The sequence below is a fragment of the Aotus nancymaae genome, unplaced genomic scaffold, assembly GCF_030222135.1.
Source record: "Aotus nancymaae isolate 86718 unplaced genomic scaffold, 86718_ANA_hifiasm-v0.15.2.pri h1tg000008l, whole genome shotgun sequence".
Taxonomy (NCBI): domain Eukaryota; kingdom Metazoa; phylum Chordata; class Mammalia; order Primates; family Aotidae; genus Aotus; species Aotus nancymaae.
The window spans coordinates 54473943-54488256 of record NW_026988419.1 but is presented as its reverse complement, the minus strand read 5'-3'; the positions used below and the strand labels follow the sequence as shown (position 1 = coordinate 54488256).

Sequence of the window (14314 nt, the reverse complement as noted above, 5' to 3'; positions counted from 1 at the left end):
TTACCAATCAAACAGAGAGTAAAAATAAACTAATAAACAAAAAGCAGGAGATGCAATTCTCGCCTCTGATAAAGTAGACTTTAAAGCAACAAAGATCAAAAGAGGCGAGGAATGACATTACATAATGGCAAAAGGATCAATGCAACAAGAAGAGCTAACGATTCTATAGATCAACGAGATAGAAAATTAACAAGGATATTCAGAACTTGAACTCAGATCCGGAACAAGTAAACTTAATAAACATTTATAGAACTCTCCACTTCAAATACACAAAACATACATTACCACCTCACACCTATTCCAAAGGCGACTATATAATTGGAAGTAAATCACTCTTCAGTAATCGCATAGCATTTCATAGGTTTAAATTAAATATTGGTTGGCTGTTTGTTTGTTATCTTCTTCCCTTATTCCTTCCTGACTACATCATTAAGTATAATTATCAGTATAAAAGAGGTTTTCAATACCCATTACTAAATTGTATTCTAGCCTGGGCAAGAAAGCAATACTCCCATTCTCTCTCCCTCTTTCTTTTCCTTCTCCCTCCTCCCCATTCTCTCTCTCTCTCTCTCTCTTCCTTTTTCCTCCTTCCTATTCTCTCTCTCTCTAAAAAAAAAAAAAAAAAAAAAAAAAAAAAAGAATTTCTGACAACTTCTCAGGTTTTTTTTTTTCTCTTACATAGGGTTAAATTTTCAACAATTCTTTCTCCACTATAAAAAAAAAAAAAAGAAAGAAAATTACACATTTTCCACTAGATGGCACTGGTGTGCAAATAGTATTGCTCAGAATCTTTGTACTTCTCATCAATAAAATTATTACACTATCAAATTATTTTCATTTACCTTGATTGTTGTATAAGATAAAGGGAAATGGAAAGTTAAGAAAAGATGCTTCTTAGAGTTGCTCAGCCTCATGGTAAACAGAGCCCTCATTTTACAGATATAGAATGTAATACAAGGATAAATTATAAAAATCCTGTTAGTGCTAAATCCAGGGTGACAACTCACAATCCCTGACTCTCAGTAACCACCACACAACTGTACAATATCAAGGGTTGAGGAGTGGATATCATAGTCAAAGGGAACAAGAAAATTAATCTCAATTGTGCCATTATACAAATATTATCTCATTTGATCTCTAAACTATTTTGAGCTCCATATATATTATCTCATATAAGCATAACTATGCAAGGCTAAATGATTAACTCTTCAGGGGAAGGAGAGTGATTATTTTGTTCGGTACTGCATCCCTTCAGTATACCACAGTGCCTAACACATAGTAGATAGTCAAAAATATTTACTGTTAAATGAATGGGCAAATTAATTAAACTTGATAGCCACACTCCTGGGTAGCTATTGGGTGACTATCAAGCTTAATTAATTCAACCATAAAATAATATTATTTATTACCCATTTGGTAAGTAATATTTCTATTTTACAGTTAAGGAAACCAAAGCTGCAAGCTCACACAATTCAGAAGCAAAACCATAATCTGACACTAGCTTGCATTATATATTTACATGTAAGATTTCCACAGTGGGGAAAAACAAGCTCTCAGGACATGTCTTTCCTGTTCCGCATTATATATCTAGCTCCTGGCACAGAGCCTGGCACATAGTTGGAGTACAATAAGTATTTATCTGGTTAACTTCATAGCAACTTAGGTCTTAGCACCCAGGACTTGTTCATTTGAAGAACTCTGCTCTTGGTCCACTTAGGGGTTTATTCCTTTCCCTTCATTCCAATGCCACTGCTAAATCCAGGCCTTGTTTCTGGATTTCTGCTGGATTTCTGACCTCTCCTCTGACCTCACCTGTTAACAAGAAGGCATTCCCCACTTTGCTTGCACTCTATGATTTCTTGTAGTTCTACAGCTGAGCAGTCCACCCTCGCTGCCCTCCACCTCAGGGGTGCTTGTAGAAGTTGAGTAAATCGACAGATGGAGTTAGTGCTGGTTTTGGCTGTACTTGTATCTCTATTACTTTGGCTATGCTATAGGACTCAGCTTCCTCATTTCTAACAAATGAGGCTGCAATTGAATGATCTCAAAGCTTCCTTTCAACTTTAAGGCTCTATAGTTTGAACTCTGTCCTATAGTGACCATCTATTGAGCTTATGACCAAGATGGTGAGAAAGGACTCTCCACTTTGACCAAAACTTAGTTAGGCTCCCCTGAGTCCTCTGCATGACTAGGCTTGATCTTGGGCTTTCAGTCCTTGTAGCATCCAGGTTGTGCAAGAACCTGCTGAATCAGTGTAGTGAAAATTCTCATTCTTGGTATCTGACCACCATCGATATTAATCACCTTGGCATGCCTTCAGCAAGTATCCTGTCCAGTTGGTTTAGCCAGAATCCTCCTTAACCCTGATGTCTCATCTTAGTAATTTTCCATCCACTGACCTCCCACCCAGCTTCTTTGTTATGAACTTGTCCTTATTAGAGTCAAAATTCAGTCCAATCTCTCTCTCCCACTGCAAGACCCCATTGCAGCTGTCCCTGGCCCTATCACCATGGCTCCCTTTGAATAAAGTTGGCCTTACTGTACCATCTCTAACTAGTGTCATGAGTAATTTTTTGTTTAACACTGGGAAGAATCTTTGGCCTTAGGGGTAGGGTAAAGCCAGCGTTGGGAAAACCTGCGCACTAGGCAGCACAGTTCTGCCTGCAGGGAACGATTGCACAACTGATATTTGGGCCTGGGCTCAGTTGGATTGGAGACTTAGACTGCGTCAGAGTCCTCCATGTCGCCAGGGGGAGCCCTCATGTGCGCGGCTGGACGGCGCCGGGCGCCGGACTCCTCTGTTTCCCGGAAGCGGAGCTATGAACCCGTAAAAGCTCGCTGTGATATAGCCGCGGTGGCGGATACCGCCGAAGCAAAGAGCACCGAGGCCCCTGCGTTCGGGTGTTGCACCATGGACGAAGCTGGCAGCTCTGCGAGCGGCGGGGGCTTCCGACCGGGCGTGGATAGCCTGGACGAACCGCCCAACAGCCGCATCTTCCTTGTGATCAGCAAGTACACGCCCGAGTCGGTGCTGAGGGAGCGCTTCTCGCCTTTTGGCGACATCCAGGACATCTGGGTGGTGCGGGACAAGCACACCAAAGAGTCCAAGGGCATTGCCTTCGTCAAGTTCGCCCGCAGCTCACAGGCCTGCAGGGCCATGGAGGAGATGCATGGCCAGTGCCTCGGCCCCAACGACACCAAGCCCATCAAGGTGCGGGTGCCGGGGTCGGGGTGCCCTCAGGGGAGGGAGTGGGCCTTTCGGACCTCCCTTCACCTGCTGCTCTGCGGGGGTGAGGGAGGGGTGGAACGTCCGTTCCCGGCAGCTGACTAGGCAGCACCTGGCGTGGGGAGGGGGCGGCTTTGAGGAGAGGCTCCCCTCCCAAGAGGCTGTGCCGGGTTGCAGGGAGGGAAGGGGACGGGATGCGGAGAGAACGTTTGCCCCCGAGAGCGGACCCGGCAGCTGCGGCCACCGGGTGGCAGAGCAACAGTAGCTGGGCCTCCCCGCTCCCTTGCCCTTACTCATCCACCAGCTCTTGACACTGCCAAACTCGTCCTAGCCTACTTTAAGGACTTTTCTCACCTTCCTCTCTCAGATGCCCAGAATTTCCATATATGAAAAACAGAAAAACTCTCCTTTTCCTCAAGTAGAGATGAAGCATAACAACTTGACAAAAGTACTTTAACTAGGGGCCTCTGGTGTTGGACATTTTCCCAGTACCAGACGAAAGAATGTATGTATATAATACTTAAGTACAGGTGTTTAAAGAGGCCACTACGTATTCATCACACTTTGTGATTTTGAAAATTATTTTAAATGAGCTCTGTTTCTGAAAGTGTTAATAGCATGTATTTGGTTCTTGACTCTTTCTGTTACTGCAACTTTTCTTTGAAAGCAGACCAAAGTAAACTGCCTTAAGAAGTGCCAAATCATTGAGATAATGACACATGGCGGGAAGGGTCATTTTGAGGGTTATCTGAGTTAATCTATGCTTTTAGCACACTGCCTCACACATAGTAAGCTCTTGTTATTGATCGGTAGTAGCCAAGATGTCACTGCTTACTCTCTGTGACCTCAAATCAGGACTCAATCCTGAGAATCTGCCAATTGCTTAAATTGTACCCTTCATCTGCCCCATGTAAATAGTTGCTGTGTATGTTATTCTGCTGGTACTTTGCACAAAAATATTTTCTCAATTAAAAAAAAAGTTTTCTAAATTGAGAATGGTATTAATATGGACTTATATATAAAAAAAGGACTCAGAGATATTTCAGTCTCTGGAGGTCTTACTCCATCCACAAAAGAGGAGCCTGGGAATATACCAACAACACAGTAAACAATCCCTCCCACTTCTCCACACTTCTTCGAAGTGTGTCAGAATAGTACAGCAACATAATTAATTGTAGGGCTATAGCATACAGGATCAGGAGTTGGCAAACTTTTTCTGTAAAGGGCTGGCCAGTAAACATTTTAGGCTTTGTGGGCCACGTACAGTCTCTGTCACATATCCTTCTCTGTTTTTATAGTCCTTAAAAACTGTAAAAACAGTTCTTTCATCGTGGGCTATACCAAAAATGGAGCTGTGGTTTGCTGACCCCTGTACTAGACTGATGAGTTTCACTGCTGTCCAATTATGACTTTAGTGGAGAGGGTTTTTATATTTTTAGTATAACATGGCCACAGACCCCATGTGGGCAACTCATAAAAAGTGCCATATTTGAAATAGATGGACCACCTTCCCCTGATGAATATCTACAAGAGAAATTAAAGGCCCAACACTGAAATGTACCCTTTCTTTTCACCACAGAGAAATTAAAGTTCTTGCTCCCAAAAAGAATTAAACTTTATAATTTTGTTTTTCACATTTTTGACTATTCAGTTTTAGCCAGAAGGTTGTTTCGCTAGAGTGCAGTGGCTTGATCACAGCTCACTACAGCCTCCACCTTCCAGGCTCAAGCAGTCCTCTTACCTCAGCCACCCTCCTGAGTAGCTGGGACTGCAGATGTGCACCACCATGCCCAGCTAATTATTTTTTTGTTTTGGATGGAGTTTCGCTCTTGTTGCCCAGGCTGGAGTGCAGTGGCGTGATCTCGGCTTATTGCAGCTTCCGCCTCCCAGGTTCAAGCAATTCTCCAGGCTCAGGAGTAGCTGGGATTACAGGTGCCCACCACCATGCCTGGCTAATTTTTGTATTTTTCATAGACAGGGTTTCACCATGTTGGTCATCAGGCTGGTATCGAACTCCTGACCTGAGGTGATCCACCCGCCTCAGCCTCCCAAAGTGCTGGGATTACAGGCGTGAGCCACGGTGCCTGGGCAATTTTTTAATTTTTTGTAGAGACAGGGTCTCACTATGTTGCCTAGGCAGGTCTCAAGCTCCTGGACTCAAGTGATCCTCCCATTTCAGTTGTGACCCACCATACCCTGACAGCCTAGTTTCATTCAGTAGCTGCAGCTTGAGCCATCTTCCACGGGAACACTGTTGTGTTGTTTTCAGCATTTCCAGTTAAATTAATTCAGCTTCAATATTTCTCATGTACTTTGCTTTGCAAAGTTTCAAAGGATCTATAAGACAAGACTATTAATTGTACCAGGCCTTGTTGGGGGAAACCCCACAAGAGCCAAGGAAAGGGTCTGAGACCTTGGTCTGTTCTCATATAAATATTGAATTAGAAGAGAATTAGAGATCGTTACATAGTTATTCCTATAATAATCACATAGCTATTCACATGTAATCATAAATATATACATATATACAATCATATAATCTTTAATTTTATTAGTAAGTCTCAGGTCATGAAGTTTGGAACTGAAGTGGCATTAGGAAAGAGGTGACCCTAAGGCAAGATGCTCTAAGCCCTCCTTCATGCCCGCATAAGGGCTGCTGGAGGGCGCCTCGGCTATGCAGCAGCGCCAGTGCTGTGAAGGTGCCCACTGGTTAGCCAGCTAGGGAAGGAGATGTCCAAAATGGCCGAGATATCTCCTTCCTTGGGAGAGTTAGGAGAAAACTCCGCTCTTCCAAGCCCTTGTGGTAGCCCTGGCAGCTGTCAGGGAGGCCCGCAGTCATTCGAGGGTTTATTTGTCTCTATGTGATGCTGTGCTTCTGTGGTCACGTTCCATGTCTACTTTCATGTTCCGCTTCTGCACCTGGTTCCTCTCTTTAAGATAAGAATTAGTAATAGTAACATAAATGTTAACATCCCTGATATTCTTGACAAATATGAAAAAAGCGCTGACACATTAGGTTTTCTCCTCGCCTCAGCTTCTTGAAAATCCTGAGTCCCTGTTTCCAAGATATGTGATGTTCCTGACCCTATCACTGACCACCATTACCTCACCCTACCTACCCTGCCCCCTGCTTTGTACTCAATAAAAGTCAGAGTGTTCAGGCACTCGGGGCCACTGCCAGACTCTGCACTTTGGTTGGCAGTGGATGGCTGGGCCCAAACTCTTTTCTCTATCTCTGTGTCTTGTGTCTTTAATTTCACAGTTTCTCATCTCCACACCTGTAGAGAGGGACTCACAGGACCCTATAGGGCTGGACCCTATAAGGCCTCAGCCAGAAAATATTGTCCAAGTAAGTTACTCTGTGACTAGCTATGTTATCTGGTGGAAAGGGGGAAACCTAGAAAATAGAAGAAAAAATTCTTGGCTTTAGTTTTTCAAGAATGCTTCTTATCTAGAGCTTATGAACACCCATAGTCTATGAAAGTAAAAATTAATGGGAGAAATCTACCATGAGGAGGTTATTTCACATATGTTCTACATATAGACTCTCCTTTATCAGAGATTTGAAACAGCTCAGTCCTCTGAAATTTAAAAATTTGTACTCTGATGGCACTTCCAGTCTCATCTTACCTGAGGTTCTTTTTTTTTCTCTAGTGTCTTTGCATATACTTAAAGTTTCCTTATTTGTATTTCCCTATTTACCATATATTACTGGTATCAGCCACAAGACTTTCTAGTGGGCCATTTCTCTGTTACTGAATACTGTACTCATAGAGTGCTTGACAAAGTATAGATTTATTGAAGTAATAACTAGAAGTAGACTATATAGGGATATGTCTCTAACCCTGTGGTTTTCTTAGTTGCTGCCACCTACTCTGGGATTTCATAGGTTCCAATTTTCTCATGCTTGAATGATACAGAGCCCCCTTTACCAGCAGTAGATCGGAGACCAAGATATAAAGCCCCCTTTAAAGGAAAAAGAAACAAACAACGAAAGGCCCCTTGTTTATGGTGTTTTAATTAATTGTACTTCATTTCTTCAAATTGCTCTGGCTAAAAATAAATGCAAAAGTAGAAATATGTTTGGGAAAAACAATGCAGAGATTGGTATTATCTCATATAAAAAGTCATTGCAGGCCCAGCGCAGTGGCTTACACCTATAATCCCAGCACTTTGGAAGGTTAAAGTGGGAGGATCGCTTGAGCCCAGCAGTTCATGACCATCCTGGGCAACATAGCGAGACCTCATCTCTACAAATAATAAAAAATTAGCTAGGCATGGTGGTGTGTACCTGTGGTCCTAGCTACTTGGGAGTCTGAGGTGGGAGGATTACTTGAGCCTAGAACATTGAGACTGCAGTGAGCCATGATCACACCACTACACTCCAGCCTAGGTGGCAGAGCAAGACCCCATCTCAAAACAAAAAAACATAAAACTCATTGCAATAAAAATTGCTTTTGAAAAAATTTAAGAAGTGGGAAAATAGTTAACATTATTTTTGGGGTTTTGTTTGTTTCTTAGGTTTTCATTGCTCAGTCCCGATCATCTGGAAGTCACCGAGATGTTGAAGACGAAGAACTTACAAGAATCTTTGTTATGATACCAAAGTCCTACACAGAAGAAGATCTGCGGGAAAAATTTAAGGTACTTATGTTTTCTAACCAGTTAGCATATGTGATAACTCACAGTCCTACACAGGTTGTATGGGTACTAAATCTGAAGTGTTGTTTGAATAAGGTCAGTAGAGTAGTCATGGGGAATTACATAACTGTTTTCATAATTTTCAATCTACTCTTTAAATATTAAACCTAGCATAAATTAGTTTTTAAAATTAAGGATTATATAAAATCTGAAAAGTAGTAATTGTAGTCTCCCCCTGCTTTATTGTGACAGTAGAGATTTCACAGAAATGAAGTACAAAGCTCAGAGACTTTTAAGTAAAGTTACAGCTAGTAGGTGGTAGGGCTGTGATTTAAACCCAGACTCTCGGAGTCTGGAGCCTGTTCTTGGTCTTTAAAATTTCAAAGCACTCTCTTATCACTCCCCTCTATTGCCTGGCATGTAGAGGCGAATCAGACAGGCCCGAGTGTCTGAACTGTATTGTCTAGTATTTGTAACAGGCCTATGGTGTGTTGATATGGTACTACTCATTCACAGAAAGTCTTATTCTTTGAAGAATTTTCATCCTAAAATTGGGCCTTTGAAGGAGTTACATATAAAGAAGAAAACTAAGTACAGCTCTGACCTATATAAATGAAATTCAAAGATCATTTTAAGTCTTTTTAGCCATTAACTTATGCGATGATAAGCTTTCACAAAAATTATTAAAAAGCAATTTTTAAATTATTTTGAGTTGTAGTTTTTTATCTTTTTTCTACTAATCCTTCTATGAATTGGGTGGCAACAAGCAAGAAAGAAAATAAGTAGTAAAAAGTAATTTTCAAACTTCCTCTCCTACCCCAATTGAGAATTCAAAAAAATACTTCAAAAATAACAAATATCAAAAATGTATATTTCATACTTTCTCCAGTGGTAAGAAAAATGTTTTTTACCTTAAATATTTATAAATTTTTATCTTAACAAATGTGACACTTTAATGTATAGTAATTAAGTTGCTAATTAATTACTTAATTTATAAAATAAATAGTATCAATGGTTTATATTCCATATTTCTTTACATTAAAAGTAAACACTACTACATGTTTCTCAGAATAGTAACTTTCTGAGTGAACCAGTATATTTTAAAGATATCCTTTGAAAGCAGTCCTTCTAAAGAATACACAATCATTTATGCTCCTGTTAGAAGACAGACAAGTAATTATAGCTAATGTTCTTTGAGTGTTTAGTATGTTCTAAGCCCCATGTAAGCACTTCACATATTTTACTTCAGTTAACCCTTAAACAACCCTGTGAGGTAGATACTACTGTTACTTTCTTTTAATAGATAAAGAGGTACGCACAGAGAGAATAAATAAACTGCCTAATTAATAAGTGGGTGATCCAGGATTTCAATCTAGAAAGTTTAATTCCAGAGCTCTGGCTCTTAACCACTTTTGGGCAAGACTTTGGAGCTATCCAGACCATGTACAGATTCTTACTTTTTTTCCTGTGGCTTTGTCACTCTTTGATTTCTCTAAACCCCAGCTTCCTCATCTCTGAAATAAGCAGTATAAAATATCTGCAGATTTTATACTGCTTACTTCTTTGTTTGCATGCAAGGGTCGCATATAAACAAATTTTTGGTTCAGAAATACTCTGTTCAATTAATTTTAAGTCCCCTAAGATACTGTCTTTTAACTCTCTTAGGTGTATGGAGATATCGAGTATTGCAGCATTATTAAGAATAAAGTCACTGGAGAAAGTAAAGGTTTGGGCTACGTACGATACTTAAAACCATCACAAGCTGCCCAAGCAATAGAAAACTGTGATCGAAGTAAGGATGTGTTTGTTTAACATTGTTAAAAACTTTTGTAAAATATTCTGATTATTCTAAATAACTGAATTTATTATTGGTTTTTGCTAATAACCATATCTGGTAATGTAATTTTAGTAGTAGGTATTTAAATACATGCAGTCCAAGGATGAAAAATACCTTGGGGCTATGATGAAACATTCACTGAGGCACTGTCTTAAAGAAATAAGAGCAACTACTTTAAGTTAGTGAAATGCATACTTTGCTTATTATTTGCAGAGGTTTTGGGGGGTTTTTTTTCATGTATTTTAGAATTTTAAGTATTAAAAATTGACTTATCTTTTCAGGGTTTTTAAAATATTCTTTATATTTGTTTATATTTGATCTACACCCCAAAGAGTATACAGTATAACTAATAAACATATAGGTTAAAAATAAGATTTATAAGATGTGCTAACATAAGTAATTAATATAGCTAGGATTAATTTCAAGCTAGTGTGACATGAATTTGATCTTCTGATGTTGCTGTATATATAAAGCATAAGAATTTTAAAGATGTCATGGAGAACATTCTTTGTTGCTATACTTCTAGTTAGGTATATTGACCTTTAGAAATTAGATGTGGAATAATTAAATTACAGGATGTTAGGACATTATAAAAATTTATGTGTACTGGAAAGAATTACTGTTAATCAGTAGAATTCTTAGATACCCCTAAGGTACATACCAAAATTTTCTCTTAGATCCTTCTAAATTTCTCATTTAGCTAGCACTAATTGAGTACCTGTGGTATACTCATCAATATGCTAAGTGGAGGGATACAGATGAAGTATATGGCAGCCCTAGCATTTAAGGAATTTATAACTATATTGAGTAGCCAAGATCTAATAGGCAAAAAAAAAATAAAGAATAATGAAAAAACTTTTTTTTGAAGGCTCTTTGAAAGCAAGAAGTATGTCTTTTTTGTCTGTCACTCCAAGTATCTAGTACAATATTAGGCCCTCAATGAAGATTTATTAAGCTCTCTATAAAAGTAACTGCCATTTATAGTAGACTCATTAAGAATTTGCCAAATGAAAAAAATGTGTGTAAGTATATGGTAGAGTCTATCAATGGTGAAAAACAAATGTGCTGGATGAGCATGGGAACACATGCGGAGGGGGTAGGATTTATGTCTGGTGTTGAGTAGGCAGGACAGAAGATGACAGCAGTGCTAGCAGAGGCACAAAGCCAGGAGTAAGCATGTCTTGCTTAGTGCTGTGAAGGCAGCTGTCTGAGTAAAGCACAGTATTTCTGTTGAGACTTTTTGAGACACAGTTAACTAGGTACATTGGAACCATATATGGGAGGTTAGGAAAAGTTCAAGGTTAGTCCACTTTAGGATTCTTTTGTAGATCGTTTAGAAAGATTAAAGTAAGAACAGTTTATCTAACCACACAGATTTCCAGAGAAGAATTCAAACTGGCTGGCTTTATCCTTTTTTAAGCCACTGAATAATGTGAAGAAAACTGAACCCTCCATGTACACATAAATGCATAATAAACATTTTGTTTAAAGTTTCAGAGGGTTCCTGAAAACTTCCCACCTTTTGAAGCTCATCCTTAGACCCCTAGTTAAGAACCCTTGATCCAGAAGAAAAAAAGACAGTTAAAGGACTGTTGTAATTAATTGAAGAGAATCTAAATTAAAAACAGAGGCAAGGAAGTTAGAGTGGAAGATAGCATATTCCAAGTGTGTGCATTTTAAAGGAAGAATCTTAGTGACAGGTTAAATATGAAGAAGCCCTGCAGGATTTTGATGTTGAGGAACTTAGGTGAATGAATGATAATGTTATCTGTAATAGGGGGAGATTGGAAGGGATAGCATAGAATTGTTGATCTTTCATGTCTACATTGATCCATAATTTGGGATACTTGCTATTTTTCATTTACTCTTTGCCATCTTCCAGAAAGCAAAGAAGTAGGTCTGGTGGAGATGGCCTTTGTATAGGTTTTACTTTGTACAATTATATTTATAAAGCTGAATCAGGCACTAGCAATCAAGTATATTTGCAGGTATGTTAAATTTGCTATGAAACTTGAAATTCATGGATTTTTTTTTAGGTTTTAGAGCAATCTTGGCTGAACCTAAAAATAAAGCATCTGAATCCTCTGAACAAGATTATTATAGTAATATGAGGCAAGAGGCTTTGGGACATGAACCTAGAGTAAATATGTTTCCATTTGGTAAGTAGGCCACCTTTACTTTAATAGTATAATGTAGTATATGCAATCTAATTTGGGTTTTAAAAAATACTCTGTTATTTATTAGTCATCTATAAATTTCACCTAGTGATTAAATATCTTAAATGTAGCTTTTTATTTCTAAAAAGTGGCTTATAACTCCTAAGGTTCTTAATATTTGGCATTTATTTTGTTTAACTGATTTCTAATTATAGTTTTCTCTGTTTAGTTACTCATCCTTATATTATAAACCATTGCCACTGCCACATATCACTGTCACTTTTTTGGGTGAGCTTCTGCCTCTATGCAGCTGACCAAAAACTTAAAAAAACATACATAGATATCCTCTCAGTATGAGTCCTAAGATTTTGTCCCAGAACTACTGCTGCTTTAAAATTAAGGCTACAGAAAGGAGAGGAATGGCAAAAGTAGAAGCTATAATAGAAAAAGGGAAAATGGGTGATGAAAGTGAGGCCTATGAATGTTATTTGACATAAACTTTCAGGTAAAATTCTTGCTGTCTTTTTCAGTTTTGCATACTAAACTTATTTCTGTGAAATTAGACTATGCATTTCTGCTTATATTTCTTCATTAAAGATAGGCCAAGGGGGAAGAGTTGTCTGTTTTCTTGTCATTAGTCCCATCGGTAGTGCCGATGACCAGAAGCATACTACAAAATACAGTGCCTTTATTCAGTACAATGGACTCTTTGTTTTCTAGTATTTAAAATGTTAAGTGAATTGTTGGCTGTGTAGAAATCTAAAGATTTACTTTTTTTTATATTGTTGGAGAACAACAATCTGAATTTTCAAGTTTTGACAAGAATGACAGCCGAGGCCAGGAAGCAATCTCCAAACGCTTATCAGTTGTATCAAGAGTTCCTTTCACTGAAGAACAGCTTTTCAGCATTTTTGATATAGTACCAGGATTGGAATATTGTGAAGTTCAACGAGATCCTTATTCAAATTATGGTAAGATAATGTTCATATTAAAATATATATATACACAGAGTTTTGTTAAAATGGCTTTTCTCTAGTAGGACTTTTACGTCAGATACTGCTCATGTGACAGGAATTTTATCTTTCCTTTTTCCCTACTTTAGACTTCAAATTATGGTGATAACTTAAAAAACAAAGCCCTGGAACATATCTCCTTTTTACAAAATAGTTCACTGTAAAATATATTTTAACTCCAACAAAATACAACATTCTGTATTTCCAGTTGCACAACCAAAAAATACCTCAGGATAGAGCCTCTGACTCGATGTACTCTTGGTTAATGCTAGGCAAAGTTATGAAACTCACAGTGTTTCCTCCTCATTCATCCCTAGATCTCTTTCTCTTAAACTTGTACCCTTCATTCTCTTCATTCCAAGTATCTGAATGCCCTACTTCTCTCTCTGCTTCTTCCAATTTCAGTGGAAGCAAGACTCTAATATCAGCCATTTGAACTTATTAGTTAATTGATTAAACCCATTATCTAGCATTAGCCAATCCATCTTTGTGTTTTAAGCTTTTCATTTTATTAAGGCTCTTTGTTAATGGAGGCATTGTGGCATAATGGGAAAGTTTGGCATTCCATTTTGCATCAGAATCAGGTACAAATCCCAGCAGTGGCATGCAGCTTTGAGACCTTGGGAATTTGCTTATACTCTCTGAGCCTCTCTTTCCTCATATGTAAAATGGGATCATTGATACCTTCTTTGCCAGGGTTAGGTAAGAATTAGAGGTAATACATGTAAAATAACCTAATGCAGGTTCTGGCACGTAATAGGGCACTCAGTAAATCTAAAGGTTTTTTTTTCTTTGTTAGTGAAGGGTGGTAGAAATCATACTTGGTTGGCATCTCTTCCAGTTTTGTAAGGATACTTAATTTAGTCCTTTTAGAGTGACAATTCTGTTGATGTAGAAGTAGGGAAGTGAGTTTGGTCTTGTGGACCAGCAGAACTAAGTTAACTCCACCCTTCATACAGACACACCTGGCACGTTTGCTATATGCATATGAAGTTGTGTTTGTTTTGTTTTGTTACCTCCCTTTTATCTTGTATGTCAAAATGTATTTGTTCCTATACCTTCTGTTTTGTTTCTCTGTTTGGATGTGTCTGATATGTATGTGTCATTGGAACATCTTTTTATTAATAGAGGTGTCATCATATAGTTTGAATCTCATTTGATTTAACTTTAACTTTATATAGTCGTTTGATTTCTGTGTTTTATTTCATTAAATATTTTATTAAAATATTGGATGCTTGGGTTTCCAGATGAATATAAATTATAAGTGTTTCCCCAGTGGTTTGTATTATAAATATGAAAACCTTTTGGTTGTGTCACAAGCTCCTGGGCTCTCTAAGGAATGCATTATAACATTGTCCCTCCCTTTAACATCACCTTCCTAAATTGAAATTTGTCCCTTTGATGGAAATCTCTGCAAAGGAATGTAAAATATGTGATTGTG

General features: G+C 38.4%; 1 protein-coding gene across 7 annotated transcripts in view; it reads left to right on the top strand.

The window, feature by feature from the left end:
* The first annotated feature begins 2803 nt into the window (after nt 1–2803).
* Nucleotides 2804–14314, top strand: part of RBM45 (RNA binding motif protein 45) — a 28675-nt gene continuing 17164 nt past the window's right edge. For 6 of the 7 annotated variants that reach the window (XR_010341450.1, XR_010341449.1, XM_064373325.1 and 3 more), the window contains exons 1-5: nt 2820–3211; nt 7748–7870; nt 9533–9659; nt 11741–11863; nt 12646–12831. Coding sequence is in view for 5 of the 7 variants with exons in the window: in XM_064373325.1 (XP_064229395.1) it covers nt 2912–3211; nt 7748–7870; nt 9533–9659; nt 11741–11863; nt 12646–12831 (859 nt within the window). In the remaining 2 variants the exon portion in view is untranslated. Of the gene's footprint in view, nt 3212–7747; nt 7871–9532; nt 9660–11740; nt 11864–12645; nt 12832–14314 lie in introns of all 7 variants that reach the window. The other variant, XM_064373326.1, reaches the window with a different exon arrangement.